Here is a 20,506-nt window from a genome sequence, read left to right on the forward strand (position 1 = left end):
ATCCTCACCTCAGTAATGTCAGTGGGAATTTCCCACTGTTATGTGGGCCACTGTCTGATCCTGCGAAACTCCGTCAGCGGTCATCCACAGAACACTTCAAGTTCTGTGTGTGGGTTGGCGGGCCGCGGGCGGGAGGACAAGACAGCGCAGGATTGGCCGGCGTGAGGGAACGCGGTGTGATGTCAGCACGTCACACTGCGACCAGGAACACAGCACAGGGCAGCCAGGAGCACAGCGCAGGGCGGGCTGGAGGGAGCGCGGTGTGACGTCACCGCGGTGTGCTGGACGGGGCTGTGTCTCGGCAGCGCGACCGTCCATTACCCCCAGGAATTTCATTTTTACCCCTGTTCCCCGACCACTGCCCTAGTCTCTTTTCTCCACCTAAACAGTGGCAACATGCCTCTGTTTGGAGAAATGGAGGCCGTCGCCACCTCCTCCCTGCCCCCAAACAGCATCAGACTGTCAATCACTGACATCACGGGTCCTGTGCATGTGCAAAGTACTAATAATCGTTACTTTGTGCATCTTGTCGCACCTCCAACCACATCTGATTAACCTCCAATATGCAACTCTAGACAATGGAGTATCTATAATGGGTGAAGGGTGTGTGGTGCACATGGGCTCCTGGGTCCAGGGGCCCACACCAGCACCCCATTCACCCATTTCTTCTATACTTACCTTTCTGGAGTCCACCTTCAGCAGCCGCAGTGCTGCAAAATCACCGGGTAAAATGGCACAGTGGCTGTTTTCCAGGCATTTTGCACATTCACAGTAGGGAGATCACTGTGAAAATGACGTGGGGGCCCGTGCATGCGCCATAGAGTCTGGCACAGCGCCAGAGTTTACTAGTGCTCAGACTAGCGCAGCCAGCTAGAGAGGAGGTGGCCTGGATGGAGACTGCACACGGGCCCCCTCCACTCTTGGTACAGCCCTGACTCTAGAGATATACAACATATCCATTATCTGTTAATAAGACATTTTGCTGTTAGTGCTGCTATATTACAATGTTTTAGCCCATGTCACTCTTAAGGTGTGTACACCCATTTCAGACCAACTGCTTTGCATTCCCTATAGTCAAAATCTTAAGGAAAGTTAGTGCTATCTCATGGTGTTAGGCAGCTTGCGATACCGATTCGATCTTGATGTGCGCTCCCGTGGGGTCGGTATCGTAAGGCTAGATAGACTGTGCAGGCAAGTCAATCTTGACTATCTAGCGTACAATCTAGTACAAAGTATAGTCAAAATTGGCACTTAGTCAAAATCGTACATAGACAAAATCTCAAGCACAAAATCTGTGGTATCTGTGCTATCTGAGCTCTGGGGGAGTTCAAAGGAAATCACATTGGCCCTCATTCCGAGTCGTTCGCTCGGTATTTTTCTTCGCATCGCAGCGTTTTTCTGCTTAGTACGCATGCGCAATGTTCGCACTGCGACTGCGCCAAGTAATTTTGCTATGAAGATAGTATTTTTACTCACGGCTTTTTCTTCGCTCCGGCGATCGTAGTGTGATTGACAGGAAATGGATGTTACTGGGCGGAAACACAGCGTTTTATGGGCGTGTGGATAAAAACGCTACCGTTTCCGGAAAAAACGCGGGAGTGGCTGGAGAAACGGAGGAGTGTCTGGCCGAAAGCTGGGTGTGTTTGTGACGTCAAACCAGGAACGACAAGCACTGAACTGATCGCAGATGCCGAGTAAGGTTGAAGCTACTCAGAAACTGCTAAGTAGTTTGTAATCGCAATATTGCGAATACATCGTTCGCAATTTTAAGAAGCTAAGATTCACTCCCAGTAGGCGGCGGCTTAGCGTGTGTAACTCTGCTAAAATCGCCTTGCGAGCGAACAACTCGGAATGAGGGCCATAGTCAAAATCAGACATAGCATGGAGCTCATCATGTGTACACACCTTTAGGGGTATATGCAATTGCGGTCGAATTGCCGCAAATGTAAAAAAACTCGGCATTTTCGACACAAAAAAAAAATTCGACAATGCAATACAGTACTTTTCGACAAAAAAACGGCCGTTTCAGATTCGACTTTTTGAAATTCGACAGTTGTCAAATTCGACATGTCTGCAATGGTAAAAATGCGGCTTTTCGACAAAAGTATATTCAATTGAAGAATGTTGATTCGACAACAGTGCTTTTCGACAGTCATTTCGTCAATTTCAGTCCGCCTCATTTTGGTGGCGAAATCTAATAAAAAAATTTAAAAACATGTTTTTTTTTTGTGTTTTTTTTGTTGCTAATAGCATATCTATTTATATTAGAAGGGATTATCTACTTGGTTTGTCTATTAGGAGCCACAAGTATTATTTATATATTTTTTAAAAGAATATTTATTTTTTTTTACTGACTAAAATAATATGAAGAGATCAGAGCATGTTTTTCAGTGGGAAGGGGTGGGAATGGGTTAAAAATCTTGAAAAAAAATGCGTGGGGGTCCCCCCCCCTAAGCATAACCAGCCTCGGGCTCTTTGAGCCAGTCCTGGTTGTAAAAATACGGGGGGGGAAATTGACAGGGGATCCCCCGTATTTTTACAACCAGCACCGGGCTCTGCATCCGGTCCTGGTGCAAAAAATATGGGGGACAAAAAGCGTAGGGGTCCCCCGTATTTTTAACACCAGCACCGGGCTCCACTAGCTGGAGAGATAATGCCACAGCCGGGGGACACTTTTATACTGGTCCCTGCGGCCATGGCATTAAATCCCCAACTAGTCACCCCTGGCCGGGGTACCCTGGAGGAGTGGGGACCCCTTAAATCAAGGGGTCCCCCCTCCAGCCACCCAAGGGCCAGGGGTGAAGGCCGAGGCTGTCCCCCCCATCCAAGGTCTGCGGATGGGGGGCTGATAGCCTTGTGTCAAATAAAAGAATATTGTTTTTTGTAGCAGAACTACAAGTCCCAGCAAGCCTCCCCCGCAAGCTGGTACTTTGAGAACCACAAGTACCAGCATGCGGGGGGGAAAGGGGCCCGCTGGTACCTGTAGTTCTACTGCAAAAAAAATACCCAAATAAAAACAGTACGCAGACACCGTGAAAGTAAAACTTTATTACATACATGCATACCGACACAAACATACTTACCTATGTTGACACGAGGCTCGGTCCACTTCTCCAAGTAGAATCCATGGGGTACCTGAAATAAAATTATAATTATAAAATTATATAAATTATAAAATTAAATTATAAAATTAAAATATATAATTATTTATATTATATTATATTATTTATTATTATTATTTATATTATATTATATTATATTATATTATTATAATTATAAAATAAAATCCCCTGTCAATTTCCCCCCCGTATTTTTACAACCAGGACCAGCTCAAAGAGCCCGAGGCAGGTTATGCTTAGGAGGGGGGACCCCACACAATTTTTTTCTGGGTTTTTTAAACACTTTTGTGCTGTCCAAAAAGTCGAATCCAGGACGCACACTATCCGTCAATTGGTCCGTTTTTCGACAGCGGGACTGTCAAATCCGTTTTTTATTGAATATGTCGAATTCGGGTCCCGGCGGGAGGGTATGTGACTGTCGAATTGTGTCGAATTTAAAAACGGTCGAATTCCAGCCGGATTCGACCGCAATTGCATATACCCCTTAGTATGTTATAAGTATTTATGCAAACATTAGGCCTGAAAAAATCAAAACAAAGTTGGCAACATTTTAAAAGAATTTCAAATAATTAGCAGGCACACGGGCTGATAGAGAGGTAGACGCTGTTCCAATCATAGACGCAGCACCTATCCATACTGCGTCCACCTCTGAATTAGCCCCATTGTGCAGTACTGTTTGACCATGGTACACTGCAATCCCTATAATTATGTGATTACTAAACTTGATTATAATGTATGCTCTGTATATTTGGATAATAGTTAACATTAGGAACATATCCAGAGACAGAAATTTAGAAGATGTAGTTAATATCCCAGCACTCAGAATCCCGACGGTCAGAATGCTGGCAGCGGCATCCCATTGGTAAGGGGTGTAGTATGGTATGCCGGCAGCCAGCATACCGGCGCCGGGATCCCGACTGCCGGCTTACCGACAGCTGGGCGAGCGCAAATGAGCCCTTGCGGGCTCGCTGCGCTTCCCACGCTGCGGGCACGGTAGCGCGCTATGCGCACCACGCTATTCTCCAGGGGGGTCGTGGACCCCCAAGAGGGAGAATAGTTGTCGGTATGCCGGGTGTCAGGATTCCCGGCGCCGGTATACTGAGCGCCGGGATCCCAACAGCCGGCATACTGAATACCACCTATTGGTAAGTACTGTGCTTAGGAATAGGGTTAGACACTACGGGGACAGTTAGGGTTTAAATACTTACCAAAATCTGTCTGAATTGTGAACGTCAGGATGCCACTCTCTGCATTCTGACTGTCAATTTATAGAGACTTTTTTTAAAACATGGGACCGATATTTGCAACTGTAATAACATGGTATCCGGACTCTGGGTCGATACCACTTAGGTCAACACCCTTTGGTCGACAATGAATAGGTCGACACTATAAATAGGTCGACACATTTTTTTTAAAAATCTTTCTTTTTTTTAACTTTTTCATACTTTACAATCCACGTGGACTACAATTGGGAACGGTAACCTTGCCCGAAGCATGGCGAGCTAAGCGAGCCATGCGAGGGAATACAGTGCACTAATTCATGTCGACCTTGTTCATGTCAACCTAATGGCCGTGTCAACCTATTTCTAGTGTCGACCTAGCCACTGTCGACCAATAGGTGTCAACCCAATGGGTGTCGACCTAGACACTGTCAACCTTGAATGCCATACCCTAATAACACATGAGCAAACAAAAGTTTAACCAATAATTATTGCTACCTCTTTCCTGCAGGCAATTTGGAGGATATGCCAAAGAAGCAGATTATGTAGCACATGCTGCAAAACTCCATTCTTGTCTTGGACCAGATGCATCATATTCTACAGATTATTACATTTGCTGTGGCTATGACCCACCCATGAAACCTTATGGAAGAAGAAATGAAGTCTGGTTTGTTAAGAACAACTAAAGTGGACCCTTGTGCTCCAGTACTTGAGTGTGTGGGTTGATAGATAAACAGTGTACAGTTTGACAGTCAATAGATAGACACCATATGTTAGACAGACATTAGGTAGACAGGGTCAAAAGTTCGACAGGAAAAAGGTAGACAGTACAAAAGGTCGACAGGGTCAAAAGGTCGACAAAAAAGGTAGACACCATATTTTTTGCATTTTTGTAGTTTGTGTGGATAGTTTTATCATCTGGGACCCCCAATTGTAGAAAGGCATACCCTCGCAGGGCTCGCTTCGCTCACCACGCTCAGGCTCGGTGGCTCGCTGATCTCGCCACAAGGTTTGTATCCAACTCTATGCCGACATGGGTGGAGACGGTATGAAATAGTCCAAAAACGTAAAATAAAAATAAAAATGTGTCTATCTTTTTTTATGTTGACCATTTTCACGTCGACCTTTTCACACTGTCGGCCTTGTGTACTGTCTACATTTTTCATGTCGACCTTTTGACCCTGTCGACCTAATGTCTGTCTAACATATGGTGTCTATCTATTGACTATCTAACTAGACACTGTCTATCTATCAACCGGATACCGTATAGGAGTGAGTGTTACTAATATTCTGTGAATGTGGTGGACTTCTATTAACGTCCATCAGGTAGAAAGGTTTTTTTTTTTGTAAGACTTGGCTTTCATTCTATTTTGGCCACAAGTATATCTGGAGCTAAACTATGTTCCTAGTGGCCATCTACTTGCCAAAGACTAATTAAATGTGAGTCAACTAAAATATGTAATAAAAATGTCAATCAGAGGTTACTTTTGGAGTGTATAAAGAAAAAGAACATAAAGGTAGCCATGATTATGTCCAATTAGTAATGATTAGCATTATTATAAACAAAGTTAATATTTCTTATCTAGAGTTTTTCTTTTTTTTTTAAAGGTCATGTAGGTAGTTTTATAATTACTAAGGGAATACATACGATATGCCAGCAGATGGGATGCCGGCAGTCATATGACCGACACCGGCATCCCAATGCAGAGAATCCCAACAGGGGTCAGGTAAGTATGTTTACCTTACCCCCCTAAACCCTAACCCTCCCTTCCCGCAGCCTAACCATAACCCTTCCTCCCTGGTGGTGCCTAAACCTAACCCCCCTTCCCACAGCCTAACCCTAACCCCTCCCCGTATTCTAATCCCCCCTTCCCTGCAGCCTAACTCTAACACTCCCTTCCCTGCAGCCTAACCCTAACACTCCCCCCCCCCCCCCCCCCAGCCTTAACCCATCCCCGATTCCAGCGTTGGCATTTCAATCCATGTCGGGATTCTGACTGCTGGGATCCCTTACTAAGAAGCTAGTGAAATAAAGGACTAAAGATATTGGCCCTCATTCCGAGTTGATTGCTCGCTAGCTGCTTTTAGCAGCAGTGCAAACGCTAGGCCGCCGCCCTCTGGGAGTGTATCTTAGCTTAGCAGAAGTGCAACCGAAAGGATCGCAGAACGGCGTCTGAATTTTATCAAGCAGTTTCTGAGTAGCTGCAGACCTACTCCTACCTTGCGATCACTTCTGACTATTTAGTTCCTGTTTTGACGTCACAAACACGCCCTGCGTTCGGCCAGCCACTCCCCCGTTTCCCCAGGCACACCTGCGTTTTTATCAGACACGCCTGCGTTTTTTCACTCACTCCCCGAAAACGGTCAGTTACCACCCAGAAACACCCACTTCCTGTCAATCACTCTGCGGCCAGCAGTGCGACTGAAAAGCGTCGCTAGACCTTGTGTGAAACTGCATAGTCTTGTTTGAAAGTACGTTGCACGTGTGCACTGCGCACCATGCGCATGCGCAGAAATGCCACTTTTTTACCTAATCGCCACGCTGCGACCGAAAGCAGCTAGCGAACAACTCGGAATGACCACCATTAGTCACAAAGTGCATCACACACCCACCCACACGCGCGCACACACACACATATAATTTAAAGTGGAAATTTGGAAGTGGTATGACTGAATGGATTTTAAAGCATTACACACAAAACCGTGGGAGAGGTGATGGCATGCCACGTTGCCATATACAGGCCCATTTCGTATATGTATATTATGTGGCAAACATGGCAATAATTTAATGTCCTGAACTGCTGGGTTGTAGTTTATTTACAAATTTGTCAGGATGGCACAGACAACATTCAGTGTTGCTCCTGCAATCACAACAGCAAATTTTTTCTGCGACTCTGTCACTCACTGGGGTATATTCAATAAGAGTCGGAAACTGCCGTCTTGTCGGAAAGATGGCAGTTTCCGACTGATTTAGGTCGGAAGGCGTTCCGGCCTATTCAATAGGGGTAGTTTTTTCAGACAAGTCGGGAATTCTCGACTTGTCAGAAAACACGTGGCTCGGCGGAATAGCCACCGATCCGCGTGCTTCTGTCGGAAATGGGGCCAAATCTGACAGGCTTTCCGACAATCTCAATCCGACTTTTAAAAAAAGTCGGATTGAGGTGAGGAGACAGGGAGCGATGCGGCGGGCTACAGGGAGCGGTGTGGTGGGCTACGGGGAGCGGGGCTGGCAGGTTCCTTATGACGGCCGTCCCCTGGCCAGACACCTCTCTCCCTGCCGGACGGCACTGGGCTACATGGCCGTGATGTGCGGCTCCAGCAGTTCCCTGTGTTCTCACACACGGGGAGCTCCTGACAGCAGCTGCACCGACACCAGCCAAATCCAACAGTCGGATTTGGCCACTCTATTGAATAGGGGTTGTCGGATCCATTCCGACAAATGCATGTCAGAATGGATCCGACTCTTATCCGACCTCTATAAACTGGTCACCTAGGTAGTCACCAGCCACCTGGTCCAGCGTCAATCACCTTGACTCAAACAGAACACAGTCTATTTAAGCCTCCTCCCCAATCACCGCCCTTTAATAAGTAACATACTTGTAGTGCACCTGTGTGTGTGCTGTGTGTACAGGTTATGTGGAGAGTGGAGACTTAACCCTATGTTTACCATAAGACTGTAGTCTCCCATAGAAGGCATTAATCTCTCACAAGAGACTGGGACAAACTACCCTGTTTGTCACTATATTTAAATATGTAAACATACAGTGCATTCGGAAAGTATTCACAGCGCTTCACTTCTTCCACATATTGTTATGTTACAGCCTTATTCCAAAATAGAATAAATAACATATTTCCCTCAAAATTCTCCACACAATACCCCATAATGACAACATGACAAAGTGTTTTTTTAGACTTTTGCACATGTATTAAAAATAAAAAAACTAAGGCTGTAACATAACAAAATGTGGAAAAAATTAAGCGCTGTGAATACTTTCCAGATGCACTGTACATACACACACACACAAAGAGAAACACACTATGATACCACAAAATAAATGCTACGTGCATCAAGTTGGAAAATTAATGCTTATCTATTTGTGTATCGTGACCTCCAGTCAGGGGTGCTTTAATAAAGGAGGAGGCCCGTGTCCATCCTCCTCCATTAGTACCCCTTCCTCTCTGCCGGGAGCGCTGTAGAGTCTGAGCACTAGAGGACTCCGACTCTGCTGCGAATGAGCAGATCTCCGGGAAAATGGCGCGGTGGCTATTTTCCCAGTGATTTCTCTACTGCGCACGTCGGCGCGGGACACCGGAGGGGTGAGTATTAAAAAAAAAATGGGTGCAGCGAGTGCGGTGTGGGCCCCCCTGCACACACTGCACCCATTATAGATACGCTAGTGCCCCCAGTCAGAAACATCCCACATCAATGCCTCTGATACTGCCATAAACTGGGCTAGTATGCCACGGATATTCAGAATTTAGACCCACATACAAGAAACACACTACAGAGACAGCTTTTAGGTGAAGTATTGTCTCAATTCAATAAAAAAAATCCAGAATCCTTACTGGATAAGATCAATCTTATCTGAAGAATGGCCCAGAACTGGAAATTTTCATTTTCCTGCAATCTTCTGGGTGATCTAAATCTCTGAGTGGTGGGTGATCTCACTGAGTTTGAGAATCTATGATCTAAATCACAGGTCCTCAAACTCGGCCATCAGGAACCCACACAGTGCATGTTTTGCAGGTCTCCTCACAGAATCACAAGTGAAATAATTAGCTCCACCTGTGGACCTTTTATAATGTGTCTGTGAGTAATTAATACACCTGTGTACCTGCTGGGTTACCTGCAAAACATGCACTGTGTGGGATCCCGAGGACCGAGTTTGAGGACCACTGATCTAAATTGATCTGGGAACAGGAGCTAGGAGCCCACGCCCACCCAATGTGATTTTTCTAAAGACACTTTCTCAGGGATAGCATTTCATTAAATATACTGAATTAATGCTACCTCTAATGCAGTGTAAATGTACTATATCGTCAGTTTGTGCTTCTAAAAGGCCATGTTTTGTCTCCGAATTTCATTATTGTCTTCAAATATACTCTCATTCTAATGACTTATGCTTCTGTAAAATCAGATCTACAGTATCAGAAGAATATTTCTGCATTATTGTTAATTTTGCTTGGCATAGCAATGTCCACGTCCACAAATATTTTAGGGCTACAATTTGCCCTTCACTAGGTCCTCCTGACAAAGGGAAAATTGTAGCCTCAAACTGCTTTCTCTTGTTAGAAAATGTATAATGCTAAATCTGTTTTGTATAGTCTTCGGTGATCTTTGGTCATTTCCAAGTACAGACATTTCTTTCTTATTGTGAGAAAATGCAGAAGGAAATTCTATCAATACAGATTTTTATAATGTTAGTTTTATCATCCAAATGTATCATTCACAATTTAGAGCTGTGTTTCATATACAGAAGCTAAGATAAGATATCTGTATGGAAGCTGCAACTAATAGCTAGGGCAGAAATTAATCGAAAAGATTATACATGTTACATTGCAAAACCTGAAATAAATGCCTTTATTATTACCTAATCAAGTGTACTAATCCTTTCAACCTGGTCCACATTGTCCACAGCGATTGCGACTGTTTCTTTAAAGAATTTTCCACTTTTATTAGTTGTAAAGCCGAAGCCAAGACAGCAGTGGTCTATGTTACTGTGTAGCAAGGTATGCTAAGGAAATTAAAATATATATCTGGGCCAGATGTAATGCAGTGTGAGACGGCCGGAGCTATGACATTCCGGACAAACTCGTACGTTTTTTTAAAGCAGCAACCATTCACAAATGTAGATGATTGCTGCTTTAAAGAAAGAAAGACGGAATCTCGGAGCTCCAGCCATCTCGCACTGCATTACATCTGGCCCCTGGTTTATACATTTAGGGGTAGACACATCAAATTTGACAGCAGATAGGAACCACTTGGCTCATCTATTCTACCCATGTACATACACACACTTACACACTAGGGTTCATTTTTTGTTGGGAGCCAATTAACCTACCTTTATATTTTTGGATTGTGGGAAAAAAACAGAGTACCTGGAGGAAACCCATGCAAGTACGTGGAGAATATACAAACTCCACACAGTTAGGACCGAGGTGGAACTCAAACCCATGACCCCAGCGCTGTAAGGCAGTAATGCTAACCATTACACCATCCGTACTGCCTTATGTATATGTATTAATAATAACAGAACTGCTGTGATTGTTAACACTCCAATTCGCAGCAGATAATTTAATTTTGAATGAAAAGATCCCCGCCATGTACATAGGGAAACCTGCAGGGAAAATGGTAGCAAAAACCAATATCCCTGAAAGTTACTTCCCAGGAAATTTGGAGGAGTTTTTTTGTGTGTGAAAAACTCCTCTGGGGGAATCTGACACTGTGCATGTGCACCGTGCCAGTTTCTGGAATAGGGGCTGGCACCGGGCAGAGGTTGCCTCCATATGCTTAAAGCAGTTTACCCTGTCTGAAGATGGGGTAAACTAACATGGCCAAACTCTGATAAACTTTGCTATTCCGGGTTTAGTACACAGGGGTCAGAATTGCTACTCCCCACTGATAAAATGGGGACTGTGATCTGTAGTACTAATTAGCATTTTGCAGGATATTTCTGTGAAATCTGCATTTTAATATTAGTACATAGCCACAAAGCATAAACACAGGGCCGTAACTAAGGTGGTGCTGCCATAGAGAGTGCAGGTGACCTGTAGGCAGAACCGGCCTCCACGATCTGTAACTGTATGTGCACATGTTCCCTAGCGCTTGCTGCAATGTATACTATGATCTGTGCACCTGGCTCCTTCTCTGATAAACATTGCAGTGTAGAGCGGGCAGTAACTGTCATCCTGTGCTCAGTCTCCCGCAGTGCCTGCAGGGAGAGATGGAGAAGCGTTATGATGTCCCTCCAGAGTCCACTCACATAACACCAAATAGCTGTTCTGTGAAAAGCAGCTCTTAAGATGGACAGAGCAGCCCCTGGAGTGTGGACATCGGTTTGTTAGCCTCAGCCAAAGATTTTTGGTCAGGGGGGTAGGGGGGGGGGGGGGGGGGGGGGCGAGTGCTAACCTGCAGCAGCCTGACTCTATTATAAAATGACATTATTATTTATTACTGAGAGAGAGGCATACTGTAGGAGGGGATTGTGGCTGAGGGGGTGAGGGTGAATTATTGATCACGGATTATGAATGAGATGTATGGGAATCCCCTTAGAGCACTACTACTGCATGGGCATAATGTGTAAGGGGAACTACTACTGTGGACTAAATGTGTAAGGGGACTCTACTGTGTGGCATAATGTATATAAGGGGCTCTACTGTGTGCTGTAACATTTATAAGGGGCTCTACTGTGTGGCGTAACATGTATAAAATGCTCTACAGTGTGGAGCAACATATATAAGAGATACTACTGTGTGGCATAATGTGTAATATTAAGGTCCACATGGGCCTGGAGCTGAAATTTCTGAAGAGCCAATTATATGCCACCACGGCGGGTGTGACGGAATGCTGTGGGGTGTGACCAATGCAGTGGGGGCATGGTCTACACATGGGATATCTATACCTCCCAACTTTTCTTCACTGTAAATCAGGACCTTGCTCGTGCCAGAAAAGGGGGCAGAGCCTCAGTGGAAAGGGGGCAGAGCCTTGCTGAACTCCTGGCCACGTAACTGTGGGGGCATGCCCAGAACTCTCTGATATGCTGGTCTTCCCCCAGGCCCTACAGTGTAAATTGATGCCATGTGCATGGCACTCACCGATTTCAAACCAACTGCTTTACATTCCCTATATTGATGAATTGGGCAGCATTGCGTACCCCATAGAAGCCTATGAGGGATGTGGTTGCAGTTGGCAATGGTGGGATCACAGCAGGTATTGGAGATACCTGCTACAAGCCCTCATTCATACATTGCAGGGATACAAAGTATTTGTGACTAATCCCTGAAAATCCGCACAAATACTGTTTAATAAATGAGTCCCACAGATAAAGTGGCAGCAGGGACATAGATAGAGTGGCAGCAGGGACATAGAGAGAGTGGCAGCAGAGTGGCAGCAGGGACATAGAGAGAGTGGCAGAAGGGAAATAAATAGAGAGAGACAGCAGGGACAGAGAGAGACAGCAGGGACATAGAGAGACAGCAGGGACATAGATAGAGTGGCCGCAGGGCCATAGAGTCGGAGAGATGCAGCAGGGACATAGAGATGGAGAGAGGCAGCAGGAACATAGAGAGAGTGGCAGCAGGAACAGAGAGAGAGAGACAGCAGAGACAGAGAGAGGCAGTGGGGCATAGAGATGGAGAGAGGCAGCAGGGACAGAGAGACAGTAGGGACATAAAAAAGTGGCAGCAGGGACAGAGAGATGAAGAGAGGCAGCAGGGACATAGAAATGGAGAGCGACAGCAGGGACATAGAGAGTGGCAGCAGGGATAGATAGAGGCAGCAGGGACATAGGGGGTGATTCAGACCTGATCACTGCTGTGTATTTGCGCACAGCAGGCGATCAGGTACTAACTGCGCATGCATATGCACCGCAATGCACACGCACATCGGACAACAACAAAGGGAATCGCCGGTCATTGATGGGATGGTGCGAAAAATCCGATTGCACAGGCGTTCGCAACGTGATTGACAGGATGAAGCCGTTTGTAAGTGGTAACTGACCGATTATTGGGAGTGTCCGGAAAAATGCAGGCAGCGCCCAAGCGTTTACAGGGAGGGTGTCTGACGTCAGCTCCTGCCCCAATCAGCCTGTTGTGATCGCACTGTAGGAGTAAATCCTGGGCTGCGCAGAGACTGCACACACTGGATTTTGGCAACTCTGCATACACATGCGATCGCACACTTGCACGGTGAACTTACACTCCCACTGGAGGTGGTGACTATCTGAACGCAGGACATCAAAGTTAGCAGCCCAGCGATCAGGTTTTAATCACCCCCACAGAGAGAGTGGCAGGGCCATAAAGGTGGAGTGCGGCAGCACTGCGACAGATAGAGAGAGTGGCCGCAGGTACATAGAGAGGCAGCAGTCAGTGAGAAACAGCAGGAACATAGATAGAGTGGCAGCAGGGACAGAGAGACGGAGAGAGACAGCAAGGACATAGGGCCTAATTCAGACCTGATCATAGCAGCAACTTTGTTAGCAGATGGGCAAACCATGGGGGTCATTCCGACCCGTTCGCATGCAGCGTTTTTTCGCTGCGGTGCGAACGGGTGCGGAATGTGAATGCGCGGCGGCCGATGTGCGCGATGTTGCCCGGTGACATAGGTCGCTGGGTTACGCCGCGGCTACCGACGGAAGCGGTTGCAGAGGCGACCACTAAAAAGATTGACAGGAAGGAGGCGTGGCAGGGCGGATCCGGACCGTTGGAGACCATTTTCGGGGAGTGGTGAGTAAAACGCAGGCGTGTCTAGGACAACGGAGGGCGGCTGTCTGACATAAAGCCGGGCCCATCATCGCTGGATCCATCGCACAGGGTAAGTATGTCCAGGGCTGGTCTACTTCTGCTTGAATTTTTTTGCACAAGCGATCGCAGCCCAGCTGAGCTAAAATACACTCCCCCATAGACGTGGACTATTGATCGCAGCAGCAGCTAAAAGTTGCTGGCTGTGATCAACTCGGAATGACCACCCATGTGCACTGCAGGGGGGGCAAATATAACATGTTCAGAGAGAGTTAGATTTGGGTGTGTTATAGGGGTATATGCAATTGTGGTCGAATCGCGCTGTTTTTTCGTCCGTTTAAAAATTCGCCTGTACTCGACAGCCGCAGCCCTGCCGCCGGGACCATGAATTCACCATATGCAATGCAAAACGGATTCGACACTCCCCTTGGCGGATCACGGACCAATCGGCGAGTAGTGGGCGTCCTGAATTCGACTTCCCGCCGTTTGCAGCCCTTTATTAGGGCTTGTTTGCTGCGTGCTCAGCAGCCATTTTGTGAACCTGCAGAGAGGTGTGAGGAGGTGCAGAGTTAGCAAATTGGTTGTTTGCTGTGGTATCGTTTGGACACCCAGCAGGCTTTATTCCAGGACAGACAGGAGGATACCTGTTACCCCGGAGGAGAGTCGTTTTTGGAGCTATTACTACATTTGTAGGTAAGTACCACATGTGGGTCTGGTGTTGCATGTATGTGTTTGTGTAGTGGGGGTTGCCATGAGGTGTACATGGGGTGTTTGGGTATGTGTGCAGGTATGTGTATAGCTCCTGCTTGTTTTGCTGCATTTTTTTGTGGAGTTTTGTGTTTTGGGTAGTTTTTCACGTTTTTTTTTTTCTTTCTTAAAATGACTTTTGCATTGGTGTACCTCCAGCATGTGCAGGAATGATTTTTGGCTAGTTTGGGCTGATTTTAGTGTGTGTCGGTATCAATGCGGTCGACATGTCGTGTCGTTTGTTTGTTAAAACCGTTTTTCCCCCTCCTGTTTTAGCACTGGTGTACCTGCAGAATGTGCAGGGATGCTTTTTGACTAGTTTGGGGTGATTTGGAGCAAGTTTGTGTCAGACATGCGGTCGACATGTGGTGTCGTTTGTTTGCCAAACATGTTTTTTCCCTCCTATTTTAGCACTGGTGTACCTCCAGAATGTGCAGGGATGCTTTTTGACTAGTTTGGGGTGATTTGGAGCAAGTTTGTGTTAGCCATGCGGTCGACATGTGGTGTCTGTTGTTTGCCAAACATGTTTTTTCCCTCCTATTTTAGCACTGGTGTACCTCCAGAATGTGCAGGGATGCTTTTTGACTAGTTTGGGGTGATTTGGAGCAAGTTTGTGTCAGCCATGCGGTCGACATGTGGTGTCGGTTGTTTGCCAAACATGTTTTTTCCCTCCTATTTTAGCACTGGTGTACCTCCAGAATGTGCAGGGATGCTTTTTGACTAGTTTGGGGTGATTTGGAGCAAGTTTGTGTCAGCCTTGCGGTCGACATGTTGTGTCGGTTGTTTGCCAAACATGTTTTTTCCCTCCTATTTTAGCACTGGTGTACCTCCAGAATGTGCAGGGATGCTTTTTGACTAGTTTGGGGTGATTTGGAGCAAGTTTGTGTCAGCCATGTGGTCGACATGTGGTGTCGGTTGTTTGCCAAACATGTTTTTTTCCCTCCTATTTTAGCACTGGTGTACCTCCAGAATGTGCAGGGATGCTTTTTGACTAGTTTGGGGTGACTGTCAGCCATTTTGTGTGTGTCAGCCATTTTGTGTGTGTCAGCCATTTTGTGTTGGCACTGGTTGACTTCCAGTATGTGCAGGGATGCTTGAACGGGGGTTTTGGTTTTTGTTTTTTTCTATTTTTCATTATTATTATTTTTTATTTTTTTTGGTGTTTGGTCCTGCTTGAGAACTGGGGTCCCAGCAGCATGACATGTGGTTGCATATAATTTTGTAATGTGTTTTAAATTTGTAAAAATATGTATTTTTTTCATTTTACAACAGAGATGTACAGGGACAAACGGGCCCGATCCACCCCTTCCCCCCACCCCTCAAAAGAACTGTCCCTGCATAGCAACGAGGAGTGGGAGCCGACCCAGGAGGAGGATATGACCGACCAGGCATGCAGTGACCAGCCGCGGTCGTCAAGGGACCAAATGGAGAAGTCTAAAAAGAAAAAGCCTAGAAAGGTACTGACAACACCTGCAGACACAATAGCATCCAACTCGACACACCCTAGTTTGCGCACTGCCATGCACACCTACAGGTATATTTGCGCAATGCCAGGGATACTGACACTCACAGGTACATACCGATCTTATTAAATGCATGGTTTTTTTTTTAATCCCTAAAGGCAAGAAGCCAGCCAGAGGAGCAGTCGGAGGAGGAAGCCTCTGGTGAAGACGCAGGACGGAAGAAGCCGCGTGGACCCAGATATACTGAGGCGGAAAACTGTGCCCTAGTGGATGGTGTCGACAGGTCCTACGAAGTTATGTATGGACAAAGGGCAGAGACCACAGCAGCTAAGACCAAGCGAAACATCTGGGATGCCATCGCGAACCAAGTCACTGCAGTATCTGGAAACCGCCGGAGCACCAGAAACTGCATGAAGCGGTACAGTGATTGCCGCAGACAGACCAAAAAGAAGATGGGGATTCAGCGCCGACATGAGAACGCTACGGGAGGTGGCCCGACTCTCAATCTGAAGTGGCTACCCTGGGAGGAAGTTATTAAAAGGCGCATGAACCCTGCCATGGTCCAAGGAGTTCACGGAGGTGTGGACTCCAGCCGTCCTGCTGGCTTTCCCGAGGAGGAAGAACCGCCCAGAAGACGGAAGAAGGCGGGAGACAAGCAGTCCAAAAGGAGGCCTGATGGTAAGAATACATTCAGATGAGCTGTACTAAAATATTTTTTTTTTGTATTTGCTAATGTTTTTTTTTTTTTTCTTTCAGACACACCTGCCCAGAGGACATCAACTGCGCGCAGGACATCGCCAGCGCGCGGACCATTACCTGCGCAGCAGGCATCGACAGCAGCGCACGGAACATCACCTGCGCAGCAAGCATCAGGAGCGCGCAGATCATCACCTGCGCGCCACACATCGTCATCGCGCAGTAAGTCACCTGCGCACCAGACGACGTCAGCGCGCAGACCATCACCTGCGCGCCAGACATCAGCGCACAGAACAGCACCTGTGCGCCAGACACCGTCGGCGACCACACCACCAGATGGGCGCCAAACTACAGCTCCTGCGCGCAGTTCATCACCAGATCGTCATCTCTCCAGGAGCTCTGGGACTGTGACCGAAGAGCCTCAACAAGACATTACCCTTGTGGACCCATCACCCGAACTGTTTGAGTCTACAGGGTTAACGGATGAGACTTTTCTTGGGTTTGAAGACAGCCGTGCAGAAGTATCCAGCCAGACCCTTGAAAAGTCTCCAGAAATGAGGACAAGTGAAGCTCCTGGAGCAGCGGCATCACAGGATGGAGAAGGTTTGTATTTAATTTTTGGGGGTGTGGTGTGGGGGGTGCACCAGTTTTGTATAGTTTATTAACTTTAATTTTTTTTTCTTTTGCAAATAGTGGTGCCACGGACCAGCAGCGGATTTGCTTCGGGGATTGGTTCCTACTACAGGCCGGATCTCATACAGGATTCGTCAGAGGATGACGAGGTGGAAGTGCAGCAGCCTGCAGTTTCTACATCCCTGTGTGAGTAAATATCGAATTGTGAGCCTTCAAACAAATGTATGATGAATGTGTATAATAATTTCTAATTTTCTTTACAGCTGCACAAATGCAATTGGTGGCAGACGTCCAGGAAGGGCAGGATCCCTCAAATGTTCGGAGGGTAAACAACCTGGCAGCAGAGATGAATGTCAGCCAGGATAGTTTTCGGGTTGTCGTAGGAAGCAGACTGGACGCCATTGAGAGGACAATGGATAAGATGGCAAACGGTCTGCTTGAAATGCAGAAGGCTCATGCCGACAGCGCGGCCGAAATGCTAAAGACCAGAAGAGAAGATCATAGGGAGACTATGGACATCCTTCACATTCTGGCCCAATCCATCAGCCGGCTGGTGGAGAACACCTCATGCCTGGCACACAGTAATGACAACATGTCGGAGAGCCATCGACAATCCTCATCCAGCCAACAGATGATCGCAACCACACTGCAGATGATCTATGATAAACTCCCAGAACCAGCTCATCAACACGCTGGTGATCCACCAATTCCGCCATCAAAAGCCACAAGGACGCTTCCTTCCCTTCCTCCACTACCATCCTGGTATAGACGGTCACAGATGTACCAAGGATATACAGGGATGTACCCCACCCACCAGATGCCTCCACCACCAACACCGGCCGCAACATCTACAGCCGCACGGGCCCCGAGGCCTAGTCAACCCACTACCCAGCCTCCCAGGACATCGACGCCCCATCAGGAGGAAGACCAGGATCCGGACAGACTTCCACCATGAGCCCGGTCGTATTGTTTTATTTACTGTTATGTTTTTCATGTATCCCTTTCTTCCCCTCCCATTAGTTTTTTTTTTTTTCTTACTATTGTTTTATATGTGTTGGGCTCCCCCACCCGTGACCGGGTACTACCAAGGAGCTTTATGTGTAGGCATACATGCGCGGGCATGTATGCGGGCGCGTGTGGTAACGGATGAAAGCTCCTTGTGGCTAAATGTATGATGGGCCAAAGAGCTATTCTGATACCAATTTTTTACCCAAAAACTACTTTTTGTAATGGTGTACAATATTCTTTCACTGGTGTGTGAATTTACTATTCACTAGTGTTTGTTTTTGGCTTATTCATAGGATTGGGTGGAAAATTGAAGTGGACGGCATAGTTCGTGTTGTGCGTACCAAGGTGAGTAGAGCCATGTTTCAATGTATATATTCAAGAAACTCTGGACCGCCTGCCTTTGTGGAACCACACAGCCCAGCAATGGGTCATGCTGGGCTGTGTGGTTCCACAAATGCAAGCGTGTCAACGTGATGACCACTGACACCACTCTGCCACTCTGGACCGCCTGCCTTTGTGGAACCACACAGCCCAGCAATGGGTCATGCTGGGCTGTGTGGTTCCACAAATGCAAGCGTGTCAAAGTGATGACCACTGACACCACTCTGCCACTCTGGACCGCCTGCCTTTGTGGAACCACACAGCCCAGCAATGGGTCATGCTGGGCTGTGTGGTTCCACAAATGCAAGCGTGTCAACGTGATGACCACTGACACCACTCTGCCACTCTGGACCGCCTGCCTTTGTGGAACCACACAGCCCAGCAATGGGTCATGCTGGGCTGTGTGGTTCCACAAATGCAAGCGTGTCAACGTGATGACCACTGACACCACTCTGCCACTCTGGACCGCCTGCCTTTGTGGAACCACACAGCCCAGCAATGGGTCATGCTGGGCTGTGTGGTTCCACAAATGCAAGCGTGTCAAAGTGATGACCACTGACACCACTCTGCCACTCTGGACCGCCTGCCTTTGTGGAACCACACAGCCCAGCAATGGGTCATGCTGGGCTGTGTGGTTCCACAAATGCAAGCGTGTCAAAGTGATGACCACTGACACCACTCTGCCACTCTGGACCGCCTGCCTTTGTGGAACCACACAGCCCAGCAATGGGTCATGCTGGGCTGTGTGGTTCCACAAATACAAGCGTGTCAACGTGATGACCACTGACACCACTCTGCCACTCTGGACCGCCTGCCTTTGTGGAACCACACAGCCCAGCAATGGGTCATGCTGGGCTGTGTGGTTCCACAAATGCAAGCGTGTCAACGTGATGACCACTGACACCACTCTGCCACTCTGGACAGCCTGCCTTTGTGGAACCACACAGCCCAGCAATGGGTCATGCTGGGCTGTGTGGTTCCACAAATGCAAGCGTGTCAACGTGATGACCACTGACACCACTCTGCCACTCTGGACCGCCTGCCTTTGTGGAACCACACAGCCCAGCAATGGGTCATGCTGGGCTGTGTGGTTCCACAAATGCAAGCGTGTCAACGTGATGACCACTGACACCACTCTGCCACTCTGGACTGCCTGCCTTTGTGGAACCACACAGCCCAGCAATGGGTCATGCTGGGCTGTGTGGTTCCACAAATGCAAGCGTGTCAAAGTGATGACCACTGACACCACTCTGCCACTCTGGACCGCCTGCCTTTGTGGAACCACACAGCCCAGCAATGGGTCATGCTGGGCTGTGTGGTTCCACAAATGCAAGCGTGTCAACGTGATGACCACTGACACCACTCTGCCACTCTGGACCGCCTGCCTTTGTGGAACCACACAGCCCAGCAATGGGTCATGCTGGGCTGTGTGGTTCCACAAATGCAAGCGTGTCAACGTGATGACCACTGACACCACTCTGCCACTCTGGACCGCCTGCCTTTGTGGAACCACACAGCCCAGCAATGGGTCATGCTGGGCTGTGTGGTTCCACAAATGCAAGCGTGTCCAAGTGATGACCACTGACACCACTCTGCCACTCTGGACCGCCTGCCTTTGTGGAACCACACAGCCCAGCAATGGGTCATGCTGGGCTGTGTGGTTCCACAAATGCAAGCGTGTCAAAGTGATGACCACTGACACCACTCTGCCACTCTGGACCGCCTGCCTTTGTGGAACCACACAGCCCAGCAATGGGTCATGCTGGGCTGTGTGGTTCCA

At 47.5% G+C, this 20,506-nt stretch overlaps 2 protein-coding genes across 2 annotated transcripts in view; both read left to right on the plus strand.

Annotated features, from left to right (window-relative positions):
- The window catches only part of HEBP1 (heme binding protein 1), a 145,885-nt gene extending 135,951 nt beyond the window's left edge, over nt 1-9,934 (plus strand). Inside the window, exon 4 of the mRNA XM_063940382.1 lies at nt 4,851-9,934. Within this exon, the coding sequence (XP_063796452.1) occupies nt 4,851-5,025 (175 nt within the window). The 3' untranslated portion in view covers nt 5,026-9,934. The remainder of the gene's footprint in view (nt 1-4,850) is intronic.
- Nucleotides 9,935-16,911: 6,977 nt separating this feature from the next.
- Nucleotides 16,912-18,684, plus strand: LOC134956974 (uncharacterized). The gene is made up of 3 exons (XM_063938786.1): nt 16,912-17,307; nt 17,398-17,523; nt 17,601-18,684. The coding sequence occupies exons 1-3, from the start codon at nt 17,259-17,261 to the stop codon at nt 18,290-18,292; spliced, it is 867 nt and encodes a 288-aa protein (XP_063794856.1). The 5' UTR covers nt 16,912-17,258; the 3' UTR covers nt 18,293-18,684.
- Nucleotides 18,685-20,506: the final 1,822 nt, after the last annotated feature.

This window comes from Pseudophryne corroboree, chromosome 9 (assembly GCF_028390025.1).
Source record: "Pseudophryne corroboree isolate aPseCor3 chromosome 9, aPseCor3.hap2, whole genome shotgun sequence".
NCBI classification, from domain to species: Eukaryota; Metazoa; Chordata; class Amphibia; order Anura; family Myobatrachidae; genus Pseudophryne; species Pseudophryne corroboree.

Excerpts from the sequence above, each read along its gene's own strand:
- LOC134956974 (XM_063938786.1), top strand. The coding sequence starts at position 17,259 with ATGAGGACAAGTGAAGCTCCTGGAGCAGCGGCATCACAGGATGGAGAA. Across the intron at positions 17,308-17,397 it reads GGCATCACAGGATGGAGAAG|TGGTGCCACGGACCAGCAGC; the intron begins GTTTGTATTTAA and ends TTTTGCAAATAG. Across the intron at positions 17,524-17,600 it reads TGCAGTTTCTACATCCCTGT|CTGCACAAATGCAATTGGTG; the intron begins GTGAGTAAATAT and ends TTTTCTTTACAG.